The sequence below is a fragment of the Pseudophryne corroboree genome, chromosome 11 (assembly GCF_028390025.1).
Source record: "Pseudophryne corroboree isolate aPseCor3 chromosome 11, aPseCor3.hap2, whole genome shotgun sequence".
Classification (NCBI taxonomy): Eukaryota; Metazoa; Chordata; class Amphibia; order Anura; family Myobatrachidae; genus Pseudophryne; species Pseudophryne corroboree.
The window spans coordinates 261496911-261514781 of NC_086454.1; the positions used below are offsets into that span (position 1 = coordinate 261496911).

General features: G+C 45.8%; 1 protein-coding gene and 2 pseudogenes across 4 annotated transcripts in view; all 3 read left to right on the forward strand.

Moving 5' to 3' along the window:
• The window catches only part of CMBL (carboxymethylenebutenolidase homolog), a 98929-nt gene that overhangs the window by 72256 nt on the left and 8802 nt on the right, over positions 1-17871 (forward strand). For all 4 annotated transcript variants that reach the window (XM_063945364.1, XM_063945363.1, XM_063945365.1 and 1 more), the window contains exon 4: positions 9975-10117. In XM_063945364.1, coding sequence (XP_063801434.1) covers positions 9975-10117 — 143 coding nt within the window. The remainder of the gene's footprint in view (positions 1-9974; positions 10118-17871) is intronic.
• Positions 4542-4659, forward strand: LOC134970451 (5S ribosomal RNA; annotated as a pseudogene).
• LOC134970439 (5S ribosomal RNA) lies at positions 4781-4898 on the forward strand (annotated as a pseudogene).

The following is a 17871-nucleotide window of genomic DNA, read 5'->3' on the forward strand; positions in this document are numbered from 1 at the left end:
CAGTTTTAGCAGCTGCCAATTCAGACACAATTTTATTCAGGTCTGCCCCAAACTAAATGTCCCCAGTAAATGGGAGTAGCAGCAAAGTCTTTTTAGAGTCCAGGTCCACTTTCCACGACATCAACCACAGTATGCGGCAAGCCAGGACAGACGTAGTCGACGCCTTGGCTGCCAATACTCCCACCTCAGAGGACACCTCTTGAATGTAATAGGAGGTGGTGGTAATATGAGAAAGGTATTGTCTGGCATTGTCAGAAATATCCTCAGGCAGCTCTTCCTGTAACGCCTGAACCCACGCCTCAATACCTTTTGCCGCCCAAGTTGCAGCAATAGTCGGTCTATGAACTGCCCCTGTAAGGAAGTATGTAGACTTCAGGCATCTCTCCACACGTTTATCTGTCGGCTCCTTCAGCGAGGTGACAGTGGTGACAGGCTGAGTGGACGACAATACACGGCAGGTGACATGAGAATGCACCGGCGGTGGAGTCTGCCATTTGTTACACAACTCTGTAGGGAGAGGATAGCGAGCTAAGGCCCGTTTAGGCAGAGGAAATTTCTTCCCTGGATTAGACCAGGGTTCCCGCCTGATGTCCACTAGATGATCAGAATGGGGTAAAACAGTTTTAACCACCTTCTGTTGTTTAAACTTATCAGTTTTCTTTGCCACAGTAGTGGAATCCTCCATCAGTGATTTGCAGGATATGCTTAAGAGCAACCACCAAGGCAGGGACATCAATTTGTAAGGGAGAATCCTCATCAGTAACACAAGATTCAGTGTCTGACCGGACCGTATGCTCCCCCTCCATTAGATGAAACATGAGAGAGGTTAGTAGATTGTGACGATGAAGCAGGCTGCTTAGAGGGCCAAGGGATTCGGCAGTGACCTGCGCTAGATTTCTGTCTAACCAGAGAGTGGTTTAGTTGCTGCAGTTAGTTAGACAAATTTTCCGCCCAAGGCGGATAAACCATAGGGACAATTTGTGGTGGTAGTGGCACATGTGGTCCCATAGGGGGCGCTAGGCATTCCACCAGAGTACCCAGTAGGGTGGTGGATGCAGCCCAGGGTGGCTCCTGTGTAGATGCAGGAGCTGCGGACTGACTTAGAGGTGCATGACAGGTAATACACAGACCATCATACAACACTTCCCCCACAGATAAATCCTTGGAGCATGCTCTGCATGATGCAGGAGCTTCCACTGATTTACTGCCCTTTCTGTTAGACATTATGATATATATGCAACAGGGCTATTATAGTACGATTAAACCAGACAAAACAAGACCTGTGGATAAAACCTGGTATTACATTACTGTCATAGTAGAATATACTTAATAGATAAATACTCTGTTGGACTATGGGGGTAATTCTGAGTTGATCGAAAGCAGCACTTTTCTTAGCAATTGGGCAAAACCATGTGCACTGTAGGGGGGGGGGGGGCAGATATAAAATTAGATTTAGATTTGGGTGGGTTATTTTGTTTCTGTGCAGGGTAAATACTGGCTGCTTTATTTTTACACTGCAATTTAGATTTCAGTTTGAATACACCCCACCCAAATCTAACTCTCTCTGCACATGTTGTCTGTCCCCCCTGCAGTGCACATCGTTTTGCCCAACTGCTAACAAATTTGCTGCGGCGATCAACTCAGAATTAGGCCCTATATTATAAGACCCAAACGCACCTAGCCCAGGGTACAGAATATAGTGGCAGTTATATCTGGGAAATACTGAGGGGCAGATGTATTAACCTGGAGAAGGCATAAGGAAGTGATAAACCAGTGATATGTGCACGGTGATAAAGGCACCAGCCAATCAAGTCCTAACTGTTAATTTACATATTGGAGCTGATTGGTTAGTGCCTTTATCACCTTGCACATATCACTGGTTTATCACTTCCTTATGCCCTCTCCAGGTTAATACATCTGCCCCTCAGAGTGAAACCGCACAGCAGGCACACAGTCACAGGCAATACAGAAATTATTATCACAATAAAGCTGCACTTGACTAGTCTCTCTCTCTCTCTCTCTCTCTCTCTCTCTCTCTCTCTCTCTCTCTCTCTCTCTCTCTCTCTCTCTCTCTCTCTCTCTCTCTCTCTCTCTCTCTCTCTCTCTCTCTCTCTCTCGTCAGTGACCAGAGGATATATCAGCGTACTCATACAATATATTCTGTAAGATACACTCTTTCTCAACTAACGCTGTCTGAAGACATGTAGGATACTTAATTGTTTGTAAAGTCTCAGCGCTGTATACAGGCGGCTTTACAAGGGAGACCTTGCCCTGCAATCCCGGAGACCTGCTGCAGCTATGCTGTGAAGATGGTGCCCAGTGTCTCAGTAAGGGAGAATGTGAGGCAGCTGCAGGGTGGGGAAATCTGCGAGGAGATGGCGCCCTGGGTCGGGGGAGGGGCTACAGGTCAAGCGCCACCTCCCCTATGCTGGACTTGCACCCCAGGTACTAGTGAGCCTTATTAAATGGGTTGTTAAGACACCCGACCTGCGCTCCAATGCCTTGGTGGTCTAGTGGCAGTCTCCAAGCCAGTGACAGTCTCCACGTCAGCGCCGCGACCCATCTCCCTGGGTCACAGACAAAATGCGATTTAGCAGCGGGTCCCGTCTGGGGGACCCTCTTACCTCCTCCCCGTAGCAGCCACACGAACCAGGAGAGTAGTCTGTGACTCTGTGCCTAAGCCGTGATGTCTCCGTCGCAAGTACCCGGGAACCAGGCCAGCGGGAGCATGCAACGCCGCTTGGGAGGTGATGGAGCTGCAGCGCTGAATGTCACTCTGATATACAGCGCTGACAGCCCAGCCAGAGAAATCTTCTTAGAAAAAGCTTTTCAGGGCTGCCCAGTGCAGCCCTCCTGTTAGGTGACCTGCTGCTGCAGGCACCAACTCGAATCTGAGCTCTTAGTGCCTGGAGGCGGTGTTATAGATGATGCCCCTATGCATCCTGGGACAGCTAAAGCTTTAGCCCAGGTATGTCCAAACTGCGGCCCTCCAGCTGTTGTGAAACTACATATCCCAGCATGCCCTGACACAGTTTTGCTGTCAGAGAATGCTAAAGCTGTGTCAGGGCATGCTGGGATGTGTAGTTTCACAACAGCTGGAGGGCCACAGTTTGGACATGCCTGCTTTAGCCTGTTGGTGTCTCTGGATCAAGATCCACTCTGCACCCCAATGTTTCCCTGTGGAAACCTGTGTACCTTGCTGCAGAACAATAAGATATTTTTGCAGTCTGCTGGATTGCATATCCATATACTACACACTGTTTTCATGAATTAAGCTTTGTTTGCTTAAAAAAAGCAGAAGGTGAGAATAAAATGACTAAATAAACAGGTTTTAATGCAAAAACCAATACACATTTCAGACTCATTTAGCACTGGACACATTTGCTCTGTGAATATTCCTAGGAATGTTTCCAAAAGGTACCAAATCCCTGAAAAACGTTAATGGAGTTCTGGGTGGCAGCACATTGTTGGCTGAGTGTAGAACATTACTTCCAGATCAAAACTACCAATTTGTTCCAAATCTCTTTGGTACAGGACTTGGAAAATGGCATTTTATAGCAATAGGTACCACATCCAGTCAGTGTTTCATTGCAAAGGTACTAAACCGTGTTTCTTTGGTGGAAATTTCACCCTTCCAGCACCCATTAACATTTTCATCCACCCCATCAGCATTCAGCTCCCATCAAATTACTTACCCCCATCCGAAATCGGGCTCTCCATTGTTGGGATGTCGCTGGCATACCGAACCCATATGATCTTGCGATAGCAAACATAGAAGTAGTGCAGAATAATGTGCAAGAGGCTAAAAAGAAAGCTATGGTGGCACTGCCAGTGGCCATGGGGTACAGAGACCGCCAGCCTTATCATACAGGAATTATATTGCAAGCCGCTATTGTTTCTATATAGGGACAAAGAACATTTATCTTTACTGTTCTCATTTAAATTTATTCTATGCAACATAATCCAGACAATTGGTTACCTACAGTAGACGAATTAATTAGAAAGTGGCAACTACCAACATTGTGACTATCGTTTCTACACAGGAACAAAACTTTCATTCTTGCTACTCTGATTTAATCGTCTGTAACTCAAATTCATTTTTTGGTCATTTACAGCTGGCAAATCTACATAGGAGGCGGCAACTTTAAGCATTGTGTCTGTATCAAAACAGAACGTCAGATCCTTTTATTTGGATTCGACAAATCCAGTGCCCGTTTTTGTATCACTTTTAGGATTGAACCTACTTATCACTAATCAAGAATTGCACCGCTAGTCTTATCAATTAGGAATTATATTCCAAACTGTAAAATAGCCCATCAGACTATTGGTTCTGACAATTCAAGTGCCTGCTTTACATTTATTTTTCAGGATTGATTCTGTTTATTTATAGTTAATTAGAGATTGCATCATTAGTCCTTTACTAATTAGCTTTATACAGAGATACAACAACACTTTCTTTAAAATATTCTCTACATCATTTTTTTCCATTTAAATTCATATAGATACTCGATTTTGTATTTACCCATTTTTTTATTAAATCGGCCCACAGCCATACTACCCTGAATGCGCCCGAACACGTCTGATCTTGGAAGCTAAGCAGGTATGGCCTGGTTAGTACATGGATGGGAGACCTCCAGGGAATACTAGGTGCTGTGGGCCAGTTTTTCAGGAGACTTTACAATAAATCAATTATTCGATTATATTCACATAACCTTCAGTTGTTCACGTAGGCCATTTCCCTAATTAGCACAAAAATCACCCTTAATTCCTGATACTATTGGCCCACGGCCATACTATCCTGAATACGCTCGATCACGTCCGATCTTGGAAGCTAAGCAGGTATGGCCTGGTCAGTACGTGGATGGGAGACCTCCAGGGAATACTAGGTGCTGTGGGCCTTTTTCCTTCAGGAAATCCAATATCATTTTCCTTTTAAGCTTACCATACATTCCGATCCTTCTGTGACCTGTATATATTGTTTTTCCAAACCATTATACAATAATTACACCAATATTTTCACCTGCCACATCTAGAACCATATTTGGTACAATGGCAATCTAGATTTTTATTATCATTTACCTTTGTTCACCCCAGTGAATTTTTACAGCAAACCAATAAAAGTTAAGCTTTATTCTATCCTCCAGAGGTAGGACTCAAAGGGGTCCTTTCCTCAACCATATATTTCTTTACATCTTTTTCATATTCAATCAATGAGTGCTTCCACACAAGGTTATTTTGTCTTTTTCTAGTCTTCTTTCTACAGAGATGTAAACAGGTTGCCAATTTACAAAGACATTGTAGAGTAATACAGAAGTACAAGAAATTGATGACGAGAATACCTCAGTTGTTTATGATGACTGAATAATATAATTGTGTTCATTCTGCAGAGAAAAAAAAAGGTGTTAACAGAAAAGTGACCTTGCATTTATCTTTCAAATAAACGACATAGACGGTTATACTTGCTATATTAAGTAACCTAATAAATAATAGTTAGGAAATACAAAAGGGATTTTTCCCACGCACTCTGCTGGCTGTTAGTAAGAAGAACTATATACTATGTAATAATAGGAAATTTAGAGCTCTTCGTTACATATGTTTTGCAAAAGATATGATAAGCCTCCAGGCCACTTCACGGCTGCTCTATTGCTGGAGGTCCCTAACTAAGCATAGGTCCAAGGCTTGGACCCCACAAAGTCGGCTCAGGCCCGACCACCCCAGGGCAGCACACCTCTAAATTTCCTATTATTACATAGTTCTTCTTACTAACAGCCAGCAGAGTGCGTGGGAAAAATCCCTTTTGTATTTCTTGTCTAGAGTAACCCCCTCCCGCAGCACCTGGGGATTGTTACCAGCTTGATTAGAGCAGTTTTCCACTATTTATTGCAGTTCAGAGAGGCATAGATGGAGCCAGCATTAGGAGGGCATGCTGGGTCCTGTAGTGCCATTTGGAGGATACAGGGGTGCCTCCAGGTAAACTAGCTCTCAATCTGGATATGTTCTGTATGTGCCATTATCATGTGGCCATATATTAAGCAATTGTATGACCCATAGTGGATGTTATTATTATTATGCTGTGTATGGGTTTGGGGAGTGGTACCCCCCGGGTCTGGTGGGGCTGGGCCACCTTGGGGTAGCATGCCATATTATTTATTTAGCACTTATGTAACACTCCTATTTTTTCACTAATATTACTCTTTTGAGTATTTTATTAACACCCTTATTTTTGTAGCACTTTCTAACCCATAGCTTCTGCTTCTTTCTTAACACATATTAACACTTTAGTATTTCAATGGTGTGCTGCCCTGGGGTGGTCGGGCCTGAGCCGACTTTGTGGGGTCCAAGCCTTGGACCTATGCTTAGTTAGGGACCTCCAGCAATAGAGCAGCCGTGAAGTGGCCTGGAGGCTTATCATATCTTTTGCAAAACATATGTAACGAAGAGCTCTAAATTTCCTATTATTACATAGTATATAGTTCTTCTTACTAACAGCCAGCAGAGTGCGTGGGAAAAATCCCTTTTGTATTTCTTGTCTAGAGTAACCCCCTCCCGCAGCACCTGGGGATTGTTACCAGCTTGATTAGAGCAGTTTTCCACTATTTATTTAAATAATAGTTAGTCAAACAATGCTGTAGTGTAATGGAAATACTTCTACATGTATTTTAAATTGAAGATTCATGTCGAAATGTACCAAATCCCGATTTGATTCCAAAAGCAACCCAATCCAAATTTATTTGTTCAGTAACTCTATAATGAAGGGCAAAATATCTTAGTGATATATATAAAATACCCCAACCCTCCCTTCCCGCAGCCTAACCCTAACTTCCCCCCTTATGCTTAACCCTAACCATCCCCCTAAGTGCCTAAACCTAACGCACCCCCACCTGCCTAACCCTCCGAGCGGGGTGCCTAATCCTAAACCCCCCTCCCCGTAGCCTAACCCTACCCCCCTCCCTGCAGCCTAAACCTAACTCCCCACCCATCGCCCCATTTCTTATTTCTCCAGCGCCGCAGTGTCTGTTTGTTCGGTATCCCAGCTGTTGGGATTCTGGCATCTGGATGGTGCACCCATTCTGGATGCCGGTGTCAGCATTCAAAATAGTTTTGGGATTCCGGCATCTGTATTCTGACTGCTGGGATCCCGACAGCCGGGATCCTGACTGCTTCCCTTTGTGGAAGACTTATGTCAGGCAAACAGGTTTACTTTCACCCCATGCTAGCGTAGAGCTGTGGATCGTGTTAGTAGTAAACACAAAGATCCAAAAAAGGGGTGTGGATCATTAGATCGACAGTGTCTAGGTCGACACTGTTTAGGTTGACCACTATAGGTCGACATGTGCTAGGTCGACAGGTCAAAAGGTCGACATGGGTTTTTGTTTTTTTGTGTCCTTTTCTTCGTAGAGTGACCGGGAACCCCAATTAGTGCACCGTGTCCCCTTGCATGGCTCGCGCTTCACTCGCCATGCTTCGACCAAGGTGCCTCACCTTTGTTCAGCACAGATTACCGTTCCAATCGTAGTCCACGTGGAGCGCTAGGTATGAAAAAGTAAAAAAAAAAAGAAAAAAAATGTGAAACACTCATGTCGACCTTTTGACCTGTCGACCTAGAAACCCTGTCAACCTTCCAACCCTGTCGACCTAATGATTGTCGACCTAGACAGTGTTGATCTTCAGACCGGATCCCCACAAAAAGATAAGCCTCCTAAAAGGTGTATCTGCATTCATCCACGTCTGTTGTGTCGCAGTTACATGAGCGCACCATAACTCTACTTGTTTGGGCTTTCTAACAATTGCCCATGACTATTCTTAAGCTGGGTACACACTGCACAATGCGTGTCCCAGCTGTTGAGAGCGCTACGATGTAATGATACAGCGTGCACACCGTACACTGCAGGATCTGGTTTTACAGCATGTATCAAGGGCCGGTTCTAGACCTTGTGGCGCCCAGGGTGAAAGTTTTCCCGTGGCGCCCCCCCCCCCCCCCCACAGACGCACGGTGAAATAGAGTTGGTGCGCGCCCACGGCGCGTGGTTGATAATAGGGGCGTGGCTTCTTCATAGGGAAGGGGCATGGCCAGTTATTCCCCTGTAGCTGTGCCCCCAGTAGATTTGCCCCACTAGCTGTGCCTCCTGTAGTAGTACCCCCAGTTGATTTGCCCCCAGTAGCTGTTCCCCCCTGTAGCAGTGCCCCGTGTAGTAGTGCCCCCTGTAGCTGTTCCCCCTGTAGTTGTGCCCCCAGTTGATTTGCCCCCAGTAGCAGTGCCCCCCCCCCCGTAGCAGTGCCCTCTGTGGTAGTGCCCCCAGTATGTGCCCCCTGTAGTTGTGCCCCCTGTAGTAGTGCCACTTGCAAACAAGAAAAACAAACAAAAAAACAATACTTAACAGATCCGCTCCTGCTTCCGGACAGCTGCGCTGCTGCTGCTGTCTCCGGCCGCATGCTCCTCCCTATGGGAGAGACATCATGACGTCTTTCCCTTAGCAACGCCGCACTGACACTAGGTCAATTATGACCTCTAGCGTCAGTCAGCGACGCCGGCTGCAGCGGGCGCCCACACAGCCCATGGTGCCTGCTGCAGCCAGGGAGAGGGGGTCAGGAGTAGTGGCTCTTGTCACGGCGGTGCCGGTGCCCTCGGGGTAGTGGCGCCCCGGGCAAAAAGCCTGCTTGCCCGTGGCAAGAGCCACTACTGCATGTATTTAAATGTATGCCATCGTTCACTGCATCATCCTTTCTGATGTGCAGTATATCAGTTCCCCTCGAACCCGGTTCATCATTGCTGAATGACCATATCATACAGCCCAACAAGAACATTTGCAATCTGGCGGACAACTATGCAATAGATAGCACCTTTCCTTGTATATACATGCCTATTTCCCTAGAGATTGTAAGCTTGCGAGCAGGGCCTTCCTACCTCTATAAATGTTTGTTATCACCCAGTTTGTTATATCATTGGGGGTAATTCCAAGTTGATCGCAGCAGGAAATTTTTTAGCAGGTGGGCAAAACCATGTGCACTGCAGGGGAGGCAGATTTAACATGTGCAGAGAGAGTTCGATTTGGGTGTGGTGTGTTCAATCTGCAATCTAATTTGCAGTGTAACAATAAAGCAGCCAGTATTTACCATACACAGAAACACTATAACCCACCCAAATCTAACTCTTTCTGCAAATGTTATATCTGCCCCCCCCCCCCCCCCCCCTGCAGTGCACATGGTTTTGCCCAACTGCTAAAAAATTTCCTGCTGCGATCAACTTGGAATTACCCCCATTGTTGTTTCCAATTGTAAAGCGCAACGGAATTTGCTGCGCTATGTAAGAAACTGTTACTAAATAAAAAATAAATAAATATCAGATGGGAAGATGGAATGAACTACATCTGGGCATGTGCAGTTGAGAGTACACACCATGCAATGTGCACAATATATTGGTCGCGTTGAAATGAATTCTCTTATGCAGGGGTGTCACTGACCCTGATGACAACCTGTGCAGGAGGCCGCGAAACAGGGTGTGGCCTTGCAGGAGGGTGTGGCTTAGCAGGAGGGGGTGTGGCCCAAACCCCCATTTTTGGCATTCCAGTGGTTTGGGAGATACAACCTGCCCCCGGGGAGTGCTTTGGCTGCAGTGCCAGCTACTACATGGTGACAGGTGCCAGTTGCTGCGCGTAATGTTAAAGTGCAGCACCTGGCTTCTGTCACTGAGCAGGAGATGGCATTTTGGTGTCACCCCTCGGCGGGTGACACCCGGGTGCGACCCGCACCCCCCTTATGACGCAACTGATCGTATGATATATCGCTTTGTGTGTACCCAGCTATAGGGTGCGCAAGTCAGCATTATACAGAAGATACATACAAACATACATACGCATCTTTGGAGCCTGTGGTGCATGGTAATACATATCTTTTGCTAAAACAATTGTCTTGTCCAATTCTAAAAGAAACTTACAATTTACACTGTACTTCATCATTGTTTCTTCATTTTCCAGGGAAGTTGATGCTGTACTGAAATATCTGAAGGAGCAATGCAATGCAAAGAAGATCGGAGTCATTGGATTTTGCTGGGGAGGAATTGTAACTCATTATCTTACGCTGAAGTATCCTGAGCTGAAGGCTGGGGTGTCTTTCTATGGTAAGCTGGACCTCTCATACGACTGAACAGTATATAAAATGTAAAGGGACCATGGAATCCTTTCCAAACCTGTAATGACCGGGAATGAGTGCACAGTCTATTAGTGTTGCAACAGATAAGGGGCAATTCACTAAAGGGGGTGTGTGCATTTTTTTGCAATTCAATTACTGATCACTTACCACAGCAACATCACATAATTTTGTGTGTGCACCTCCCTGAGTAAATGGAGAGGCAGGAATAGTCCTTACTTTAATTGTTAAATGTTGGGACATGCTGCAGAAACTGTTACATCCCTCACATTAAACAATAATGCAACTTGTCAGTGTTTACAAAGAAAAATGTAGCTAATAGAGACTTGATCATGATATTGTCTCAAAAAAGCAGAACAATGGGTTAGTAAATGATGTGGGATGTATTTTGGGGTGTTGTATTGATGGGAGTTGAACTTTCAGATGGGAGTTGCGTTTGCTTTTTTAAAAACGTTTTAAAAACCTGTACTTTAATAAAAAATAAAAAAAATAAATGAGAATCATGTACCCTAAATTAAACACAAAAACACAGAATTTTACGGCAGATAAGAACCACTTGTCCCATCTAGACTGCCCCCATTTTAACCTTATTGTTACATCAAACCCTATTAGATCCTTAGTTATTTGTAAGGATATCCTTATGTCTATCCCATGCATATTTAAATAGCTCTACTGTCTTAGGGCCTAATTCAGACCTGATCGCTAGCAGGTGATTTTTGCACTGCTGCGATCAGATAGTCGCCGCCTACAGGGGAGTGTATTATAGCTGTACGAGCAGATCTTGTGTAGTCCCTGCACAGCCCAGGACTTACTCAGCCACTGCGATCACTTCTGCCTGTCCGGGACCAGAATTTACGCCAGGAACCCTCCCTGCAAATGCTTAGACACGCCTGCGTTTTTCTAACCACTCCCTAAAAACTGTCAGTTGCCACCCAAAAACGCCCTATTCCTGTCAATCTCCTTGCGATCGCCCGTGTGAATAGATTCTTCGTACAAACCCATCACTGAGCTGCGAACCGCTTTGTATCCATGCGACGCGCCTGTGCATTGCGGTGCATACACATGTGCAGTTTAGACCTGATCACAGGCTGTACATTTCATGCTGACAATACAAACACAAGCATCCAAGTGCCGCCCCAAAGCCGGCGTCTGTATTGTGACCACTGGCATCCTGTCCACCGGTCACATATCGAACCTGTGTAAACTACTGAGGAGGAAAGGGATCTAGATGTCACTATTTCAGGTGAATTAAAAGCAGGTAAGCAATGTAACAAAGCAATGAGGAAGGCTAGTCAGCTGCTTGGCTGCACTGGGAGAGGAATCAGCAGCAGAGAGAGAGAGACGTAATTATGTCACTGTATAGGTCATTGGTGCGGCCTCATCTAGAATACTGTGTTCAGTTCTGGAGGCCATATCTTCAGAAGGATTCTAATACATAAGAGACTGTATAAAGAAGGGCAACTACAATGGTGCATGGCCTACATCACAAAACATACCCGGAAAGACTAAAATATCTTATTATGTATAGTTTGGAGAAGAGAAGGCAAAGGGGTGATTTGCTCATGCACAGTAGAGATATTCCCGGGGCCCTTTGCTGTAGACTCTGGGAGAAAGCCAGCTGCCAGAGTCTACAGCACTGCTGTCGTAGGGAAGGGGGCCTACACATAACCTGAACACAGGCCCCCTCGTCTCTTAAACTGCCCCTAGTGTCCAGCCATTTCTACTAAATGAAATATCTTATGTTTTGCACCAGCTCAGAACTTTTTGCCTAAGTGTCTTGTCCTATACATTTAATGTGACCCATTTTGCATTTTTATGTTACATTTCAATGGAGAAGGTTACCTGTGTTCCCTAGCCGAACCTTGGTCTATCTCCGCAGCAAGCCTGGGCGCGATCCCTCGTCCAAGCATGTCCCCGCTGTGTCCTGCCACTCGCCGCAGCATCCATGATTGTGCTCCAGTGTCTCCCTGCTGGTGGCCGTTGGTACCGGCCGCAGCACGCCGAAGTTCCCACTGCTCCTCTCCATGGGCAGCGCTATGACAGTCTCCAGTCAGCTAATTCCTCAGGAGCCAACCCGGAGACTCTTCATGTCATGTGAGCCGCTCATCCACTCAGCTGCAAGCATTGGGTAGAAGTTCCAGCTCTCAGCACTTAGAAGCTGTCAGTGCTTTGGTGTCTCTCAGCCTGGAGTGAGCTCCAGAATCTCCTGTTGGTAATATACTCTGTGCAAGATAGCATCTACCCGACTCCCTGGATGGTTTAAAGGGACATCGCTGCCACTACATCCTGGCATCTCCAGACTCACTGGAAATCCTCCAGTGATCCAGAGGGACTACCCAATAGCACTAGTGGCATTAGAGACTTTGCTGGTTCTTGTCAGCTTCTAGTTCACCGCTGCGTAAGGTAGCGCCCCATAGTATCCGGAAAACCTGCCACTGCAGTTTACAACATTGCAGTATCCATTGTGCAGAACCACCACATCACAGCTACTGGGAAACCTGCAGTGCTGACACTGCACAGCACACGGAATCCCCATTGCGTTACCTCGGCTGCCCAGCATCTGGAAACCCACATTGCCGACGTCCTCTGCTTCGTTTACAAGTATTGCTGGTGTCCTCAGATTCGTCTACAAGTATTGCAGACATCCTCGACTTCGTCTACAAGTATTGCTGACATCCTCGGCTTCGTTTACAGGTATTGCTGACATCCTCAGCTACATCTACAGGCATTGCCGACATCCTCGGCTTCGTTTACGAGTATTGCCGACATCCTATTGCTGATGCTCTCCGCTTCTTCTCCAGCCATTGCTGATACCCTCAGCTCTCTCCAGTTTCATCTACCATTGTTGCTGATGCCCTCAGCTTCGTCTACAAGTATTGCTGACATTCTCCGCTTCATCTACAAGTATTGCCGACATCCTCGGCTTCATCTACAAGTATTGCTGATGTCCTCAGCTTCCTTTACAAGCAGTGCAGACATCCTCGGCTTTGTTTATAAGTATTGCTGACATCCTCAGCTTCGTCTACAGGCATTGCCGGCATCCTCGGCTTCGTTTACAAGTATTGCCGACATCCTCAAGTATTGCTGATACCCTCAGCTCTCTCCACAGTTTTATCTACCATTGTTGCTGACATCCTCAGCTTCATCTACAAGTATTGCCAACATCCTCGGCTTCATCTACAAGTATTGCCGACATCCTCGGATTCATCTACAAGTATTGCTGATGTCCTCGGCTTCCTCTACAAGCAGTACAGACATCCTCGGCTTCATCTACAAGTATTGCCGACATCCTCGGCTTCATCTACAAGTATTGCCGACATCCTCGGCTTCATCTACAAATATTGCCGATGTCCTCAGCTTCCTCCTACAAGCAGTGCAGACATCCTCGGCTTCGTTTACAAGTATTGCTGACATCCTCACCTTCATCTACAAGTATTGCCGACATCCTCAAAACTATTAATGCCTCCTGCCGATGCAGTTTAGCTGTGCCCACAGTAGACCCGGCGCCATCTTACCCATCACGGCGGCTGCGTGTGACATCATGCAGCTGCCACGATCACACCCGTTCGCGCCGCACCGTCCACGTCGCTCCGCCCCTGCAACGCTTCATCTCCTCCCTGGAAGTGGAGCGTTGCCCGCCCCGCGAACGCAGGCACAGGTGATCACATTTTCTGCGCCCCCCCCCCCCGCTGAAAGTACGGGTGCATGTGCCCGCATGTTTTCAACAAAAATTCCGGTTGGATCACATACTGCGATCCAACCTGAATTAGGCCCAATGTGTAGTAGCCGTCAGTGAAAGATGTCTCACACATAGGTGGTCATTCCGAGTTGTTCGCTCATTGCCGATTTTCGCTATGCTGCGATTTGTTGCTAAATGCGCATGGTACGCAGCGCGCATGCGCTTAGTTATTTAACTAAAAACTTAGCAGTTTTTCTGTTGATCCTGCGGCGCTTTTCAGTCGCACCGCTGATCAGTGAGTGATTGACAGGAAAGGGGCGTTTCTGGGTGGTAACTGAGCGTTTTCCGGGAGTGTGCTAAAAAACGCGGGAGTGTCTGGAGAAACGGGGGAGTGTTTGTGGGCCGAACGCAGGGCGTGTTTGTGACGTCAAACCAGGAACTGAACGGACCGAGCTGATCGCAATCTAGGAGTAGGTCTGGAGCTACTCGGAAACTGCAAGAAAATATTTAGTAGCAATTCTGCTACTCTTTCATTCGCTATTCTGCTAAGCTAAGATACACTCCCAGAGGGCGGCGGCCTAGCGTTTGCAATGCTGCTAAAAGCAGCTAGCGGGCGAACAACTCGGAATGAGGGCCTTTTATATTGCAGGGTAAGATATTCTCATATATTCCAACATTGGCCTCCTGAAAATTGTGCTTTCAGGGAAGCGCTTTAGAACCCCCATCCACTAAAAACACCTTTTAAAAAACATGCATTTGAGATACACTACCGTTCAAAAGTTTGGGATCACCCAGACAATTTTGTGTTTTTCCATGGAAATTCACTTTTATTTATCAAATGAGTTGCAAAATTAATAGAACATATAGTTGAGACATTGCCATGGTTAGAAATATAGATTTTTATTTGAAATAATAATTTTGTTCTTCAAACTTTGCTTTCGCCCCTTTGCTTTTGCTCCCTTTGCAGCAATTACAGCATTCCAGACCTTCGTCATTCTAGCTGTTAAATTTCACCCTACGCTTCCTGAAGCACCTCCCACTAGTTGGATTGGCTTGATGGGCACTTCTTGCGTACCGTACGGTCAAGCTGCTCCCACAACAGCTCAATGGGGTTGAGATCTGGTGACTGCACTGGCCACTCCATTACAGACAGAATACCAGCTGCCTGCTTCTTCCCTAAATAGTTCTTGCATAATTTGGAGGTGTGCTTTGTGTCATTGGGGGTCATTCCGAGTTGATCGTTCGCTAGCTACTTTTCGCAGCGCTGCGAACAGACAGTCGCCGCCTATGGGGGAGTGTATATTAGCTTTGCAAGTGTGCGAACGCTTTTGCAGCCGAGCAGTACAAAAAAGTTTTGTGCAGCTTCTGAGTAGGGTTTGAACTTACTCAGCCACTGCAATAACTTCAGCCTGTTCGTGTCCGGAATTGATGTCAGACACTCGCCCTGCAAATGCTTGTACACGCCTGCGTTTTTCCTACCACTCCCAGAAAACGGTCAGTTGCCACCCACAAATGCCTTCTTCCTGTCAATCTTCTTGCGATTGGCTGTGCGAATGGATTATGGTATATCCATCGCTCAGCAACGATCCGCTTTGTACTCGTATGACGCGCCTGCACATTGCGGTGCATACGCTTTCGCAGTTTTGCCAATTTTTGACCTGATCGCACCGCAGCGAAAAAACCTAGCGTGCGATCAGGTTGGAATGACCCCCATTGTCCTGTTGTAGGAGGAAACTGGCTTCAATCAAGTGCTGTCCACAGGGTATGGCATGGCGTAGAAAAATGGAGTGATAGCCTTCCTTATTCAAAATCCCTTTTACCTTGTACAAATTTCCCACTTTACCAGAACCAAAACAGCCTCAGACCATCACATTACCTCCACCAGGCACTCTTCCAGCATCTTTTCACTTGATCTGCGTCTCACAAATGTTCTTCTGTGTGATCCAAACACCTCAAACTTCGATTTGTCTGTCCATAACACTTTTTTTTTCCAATCTTCCTCTGTCCAATGTTTGTGTTCTTTTGCCCATATTAATCTTTTCCTTTTATTGGCCAGTCTCAGATATGGCTTTTTGTTTCCACTCTGCCTAGAAGGCCAGCATTCCAGAGTCGCCTCTTCACTGTAGACGTTGACACTGGCGTTTTGTGGGTACCATTTAATGAAGCTGCCAGTTGAGGACCTGCGAGGCGTCTATTTCTCAAACTAGAGACTCTAATGTACTTGTCTTCTTGCTCAGTTGTGTACCAGGGCCTCCCACTTCTTTCTACTCTGGTTAGAGCCTGTTTGTGCTGTTCAGTTTCTTGGTAATTTCTCGCATGGAATAGCCTTCATTTCTAAGAACAAGAATAGACTGTCAAGTTTCACATGAAAGTTCTCTTTTTCTTGCCATTTGGAGAGTATAATCGAACCCACAAATGTGGTGCAGATACTGATAGTCAACTAGCTCAAAGGAAGGCCAGTTTTATAGCTTCTTTAATGAGCAAACCCGTTGTCAGCTGTGCTAACATAATTGCACAAGGGTTTTCTAATCATCCATTAGTCTTCTACCGCGATTAGCAAACACAATGTAACATTCGAACACTGGAGTGATGGTTGCTGGAAATGGGCCTCTATACACCTACAGTATGTAGATATTCCATTAAAAAACAGATGTTTGCAGCTAGTATAATCATTTACCACATTAACAATGTATAGAGTATATTTCTGATTAATTTAATGTTATCTTCATTGAAAAAAAACAATGCTTTTCTTTAAAAAAAAAAGAAGGAAATTTCTAAGTGACCCCAAACTTTTGAACGGTAGTGTACTTATGTGCGCATAGCTCTGTAAAGGGGCCCATACATGAAGCGATGTGTCCTCCGCATCGCGAGCTATGGGAACTGGCGGGGTGCCGGCATCGGCAAGTGAACACACACTTGCTGATGCCAGCAACAACGAGCCACGGGGGGAGGGGGGGGGCATGCTGCATTCAGCAGAATGGCATCGTTTGCCACCTCCTCAGATCCTTCTGCATGTTCAAATGATCTGAGGATAACACACACGGATCTGAGGATGCCCATACACAGACCGTATTTAAACGATGTGTCGTTCCGATTGGTCGGAAATGCCCACATTGTTCAAACAATCTTAGTGTGTGTGGGCACCTTTACTGTTGTGAGCAGGGACTTAAAGTACTTCACACGTTTTTACAACAAAAGTGAAGTTAATTGGCGTGGCGGGAGTCGGGACAGTCCTGACAAACTGGGACTCTCTTGCCTAACTTTAAAATGTGCAGTCCTGTAAAACTGGTTGTGAAAAATGACTGCAAGGAAGAAATGTAAAACACATATTTGGGGCGGGATTCAATTCTTTTCACCCCTTTCCACACCTCTTCTGTTTCTGACTTCAGGGGCGTGCTATCATTGTTTCAGCTCGCTATCCCCCGGAGTATCGAGGCACCCTACCCTTTACACAGCTAAACCTGATTACTATGGGCGCAATACAGTATGTGCGATAATGGAGATCATTTTAGAAAGGAAATTGGGCATGATATTTAATTTGAATCCCACCCTTGGAAGGTCCCTGTGGAGGCACACTGCTGTTATGTAGGTCCATTTGCACAAAACGTTTGCATTTATCCTCCACATTTGTTTATGTTCTCTAAGTTATAGCTATGCTTAATTTTATTGCCAAACCACACACACTGTAATTATACTGTAGATCTGAAAAATACAAGATAGAATAAAATCTTGTGTAAGAAAAATAAAGATCAGAAATTATTCATGCAAAAATAATTGCAGTATATAACATGCCTCCTTTATGCTGAAACCCTTTTCCAGGTTTCACATGCAGTAGGTGCAGGTATGGGTCGTTGGGTCGACTCAACTAAGGTCGACAGTCATTGGGTTGACCTAGATAGGTCAACATGCATAAGGTCGACAGGGTAACTAGGTCAACATGGCCGTTAGGTCGACCTGTACTAGGTCGACAGGTGAAAAGGTTGACATGAGTTTTTTATTTTTTGGGGTGTCGTTTTCTACGTAAAGTGATGGGGAACCCCAATTAG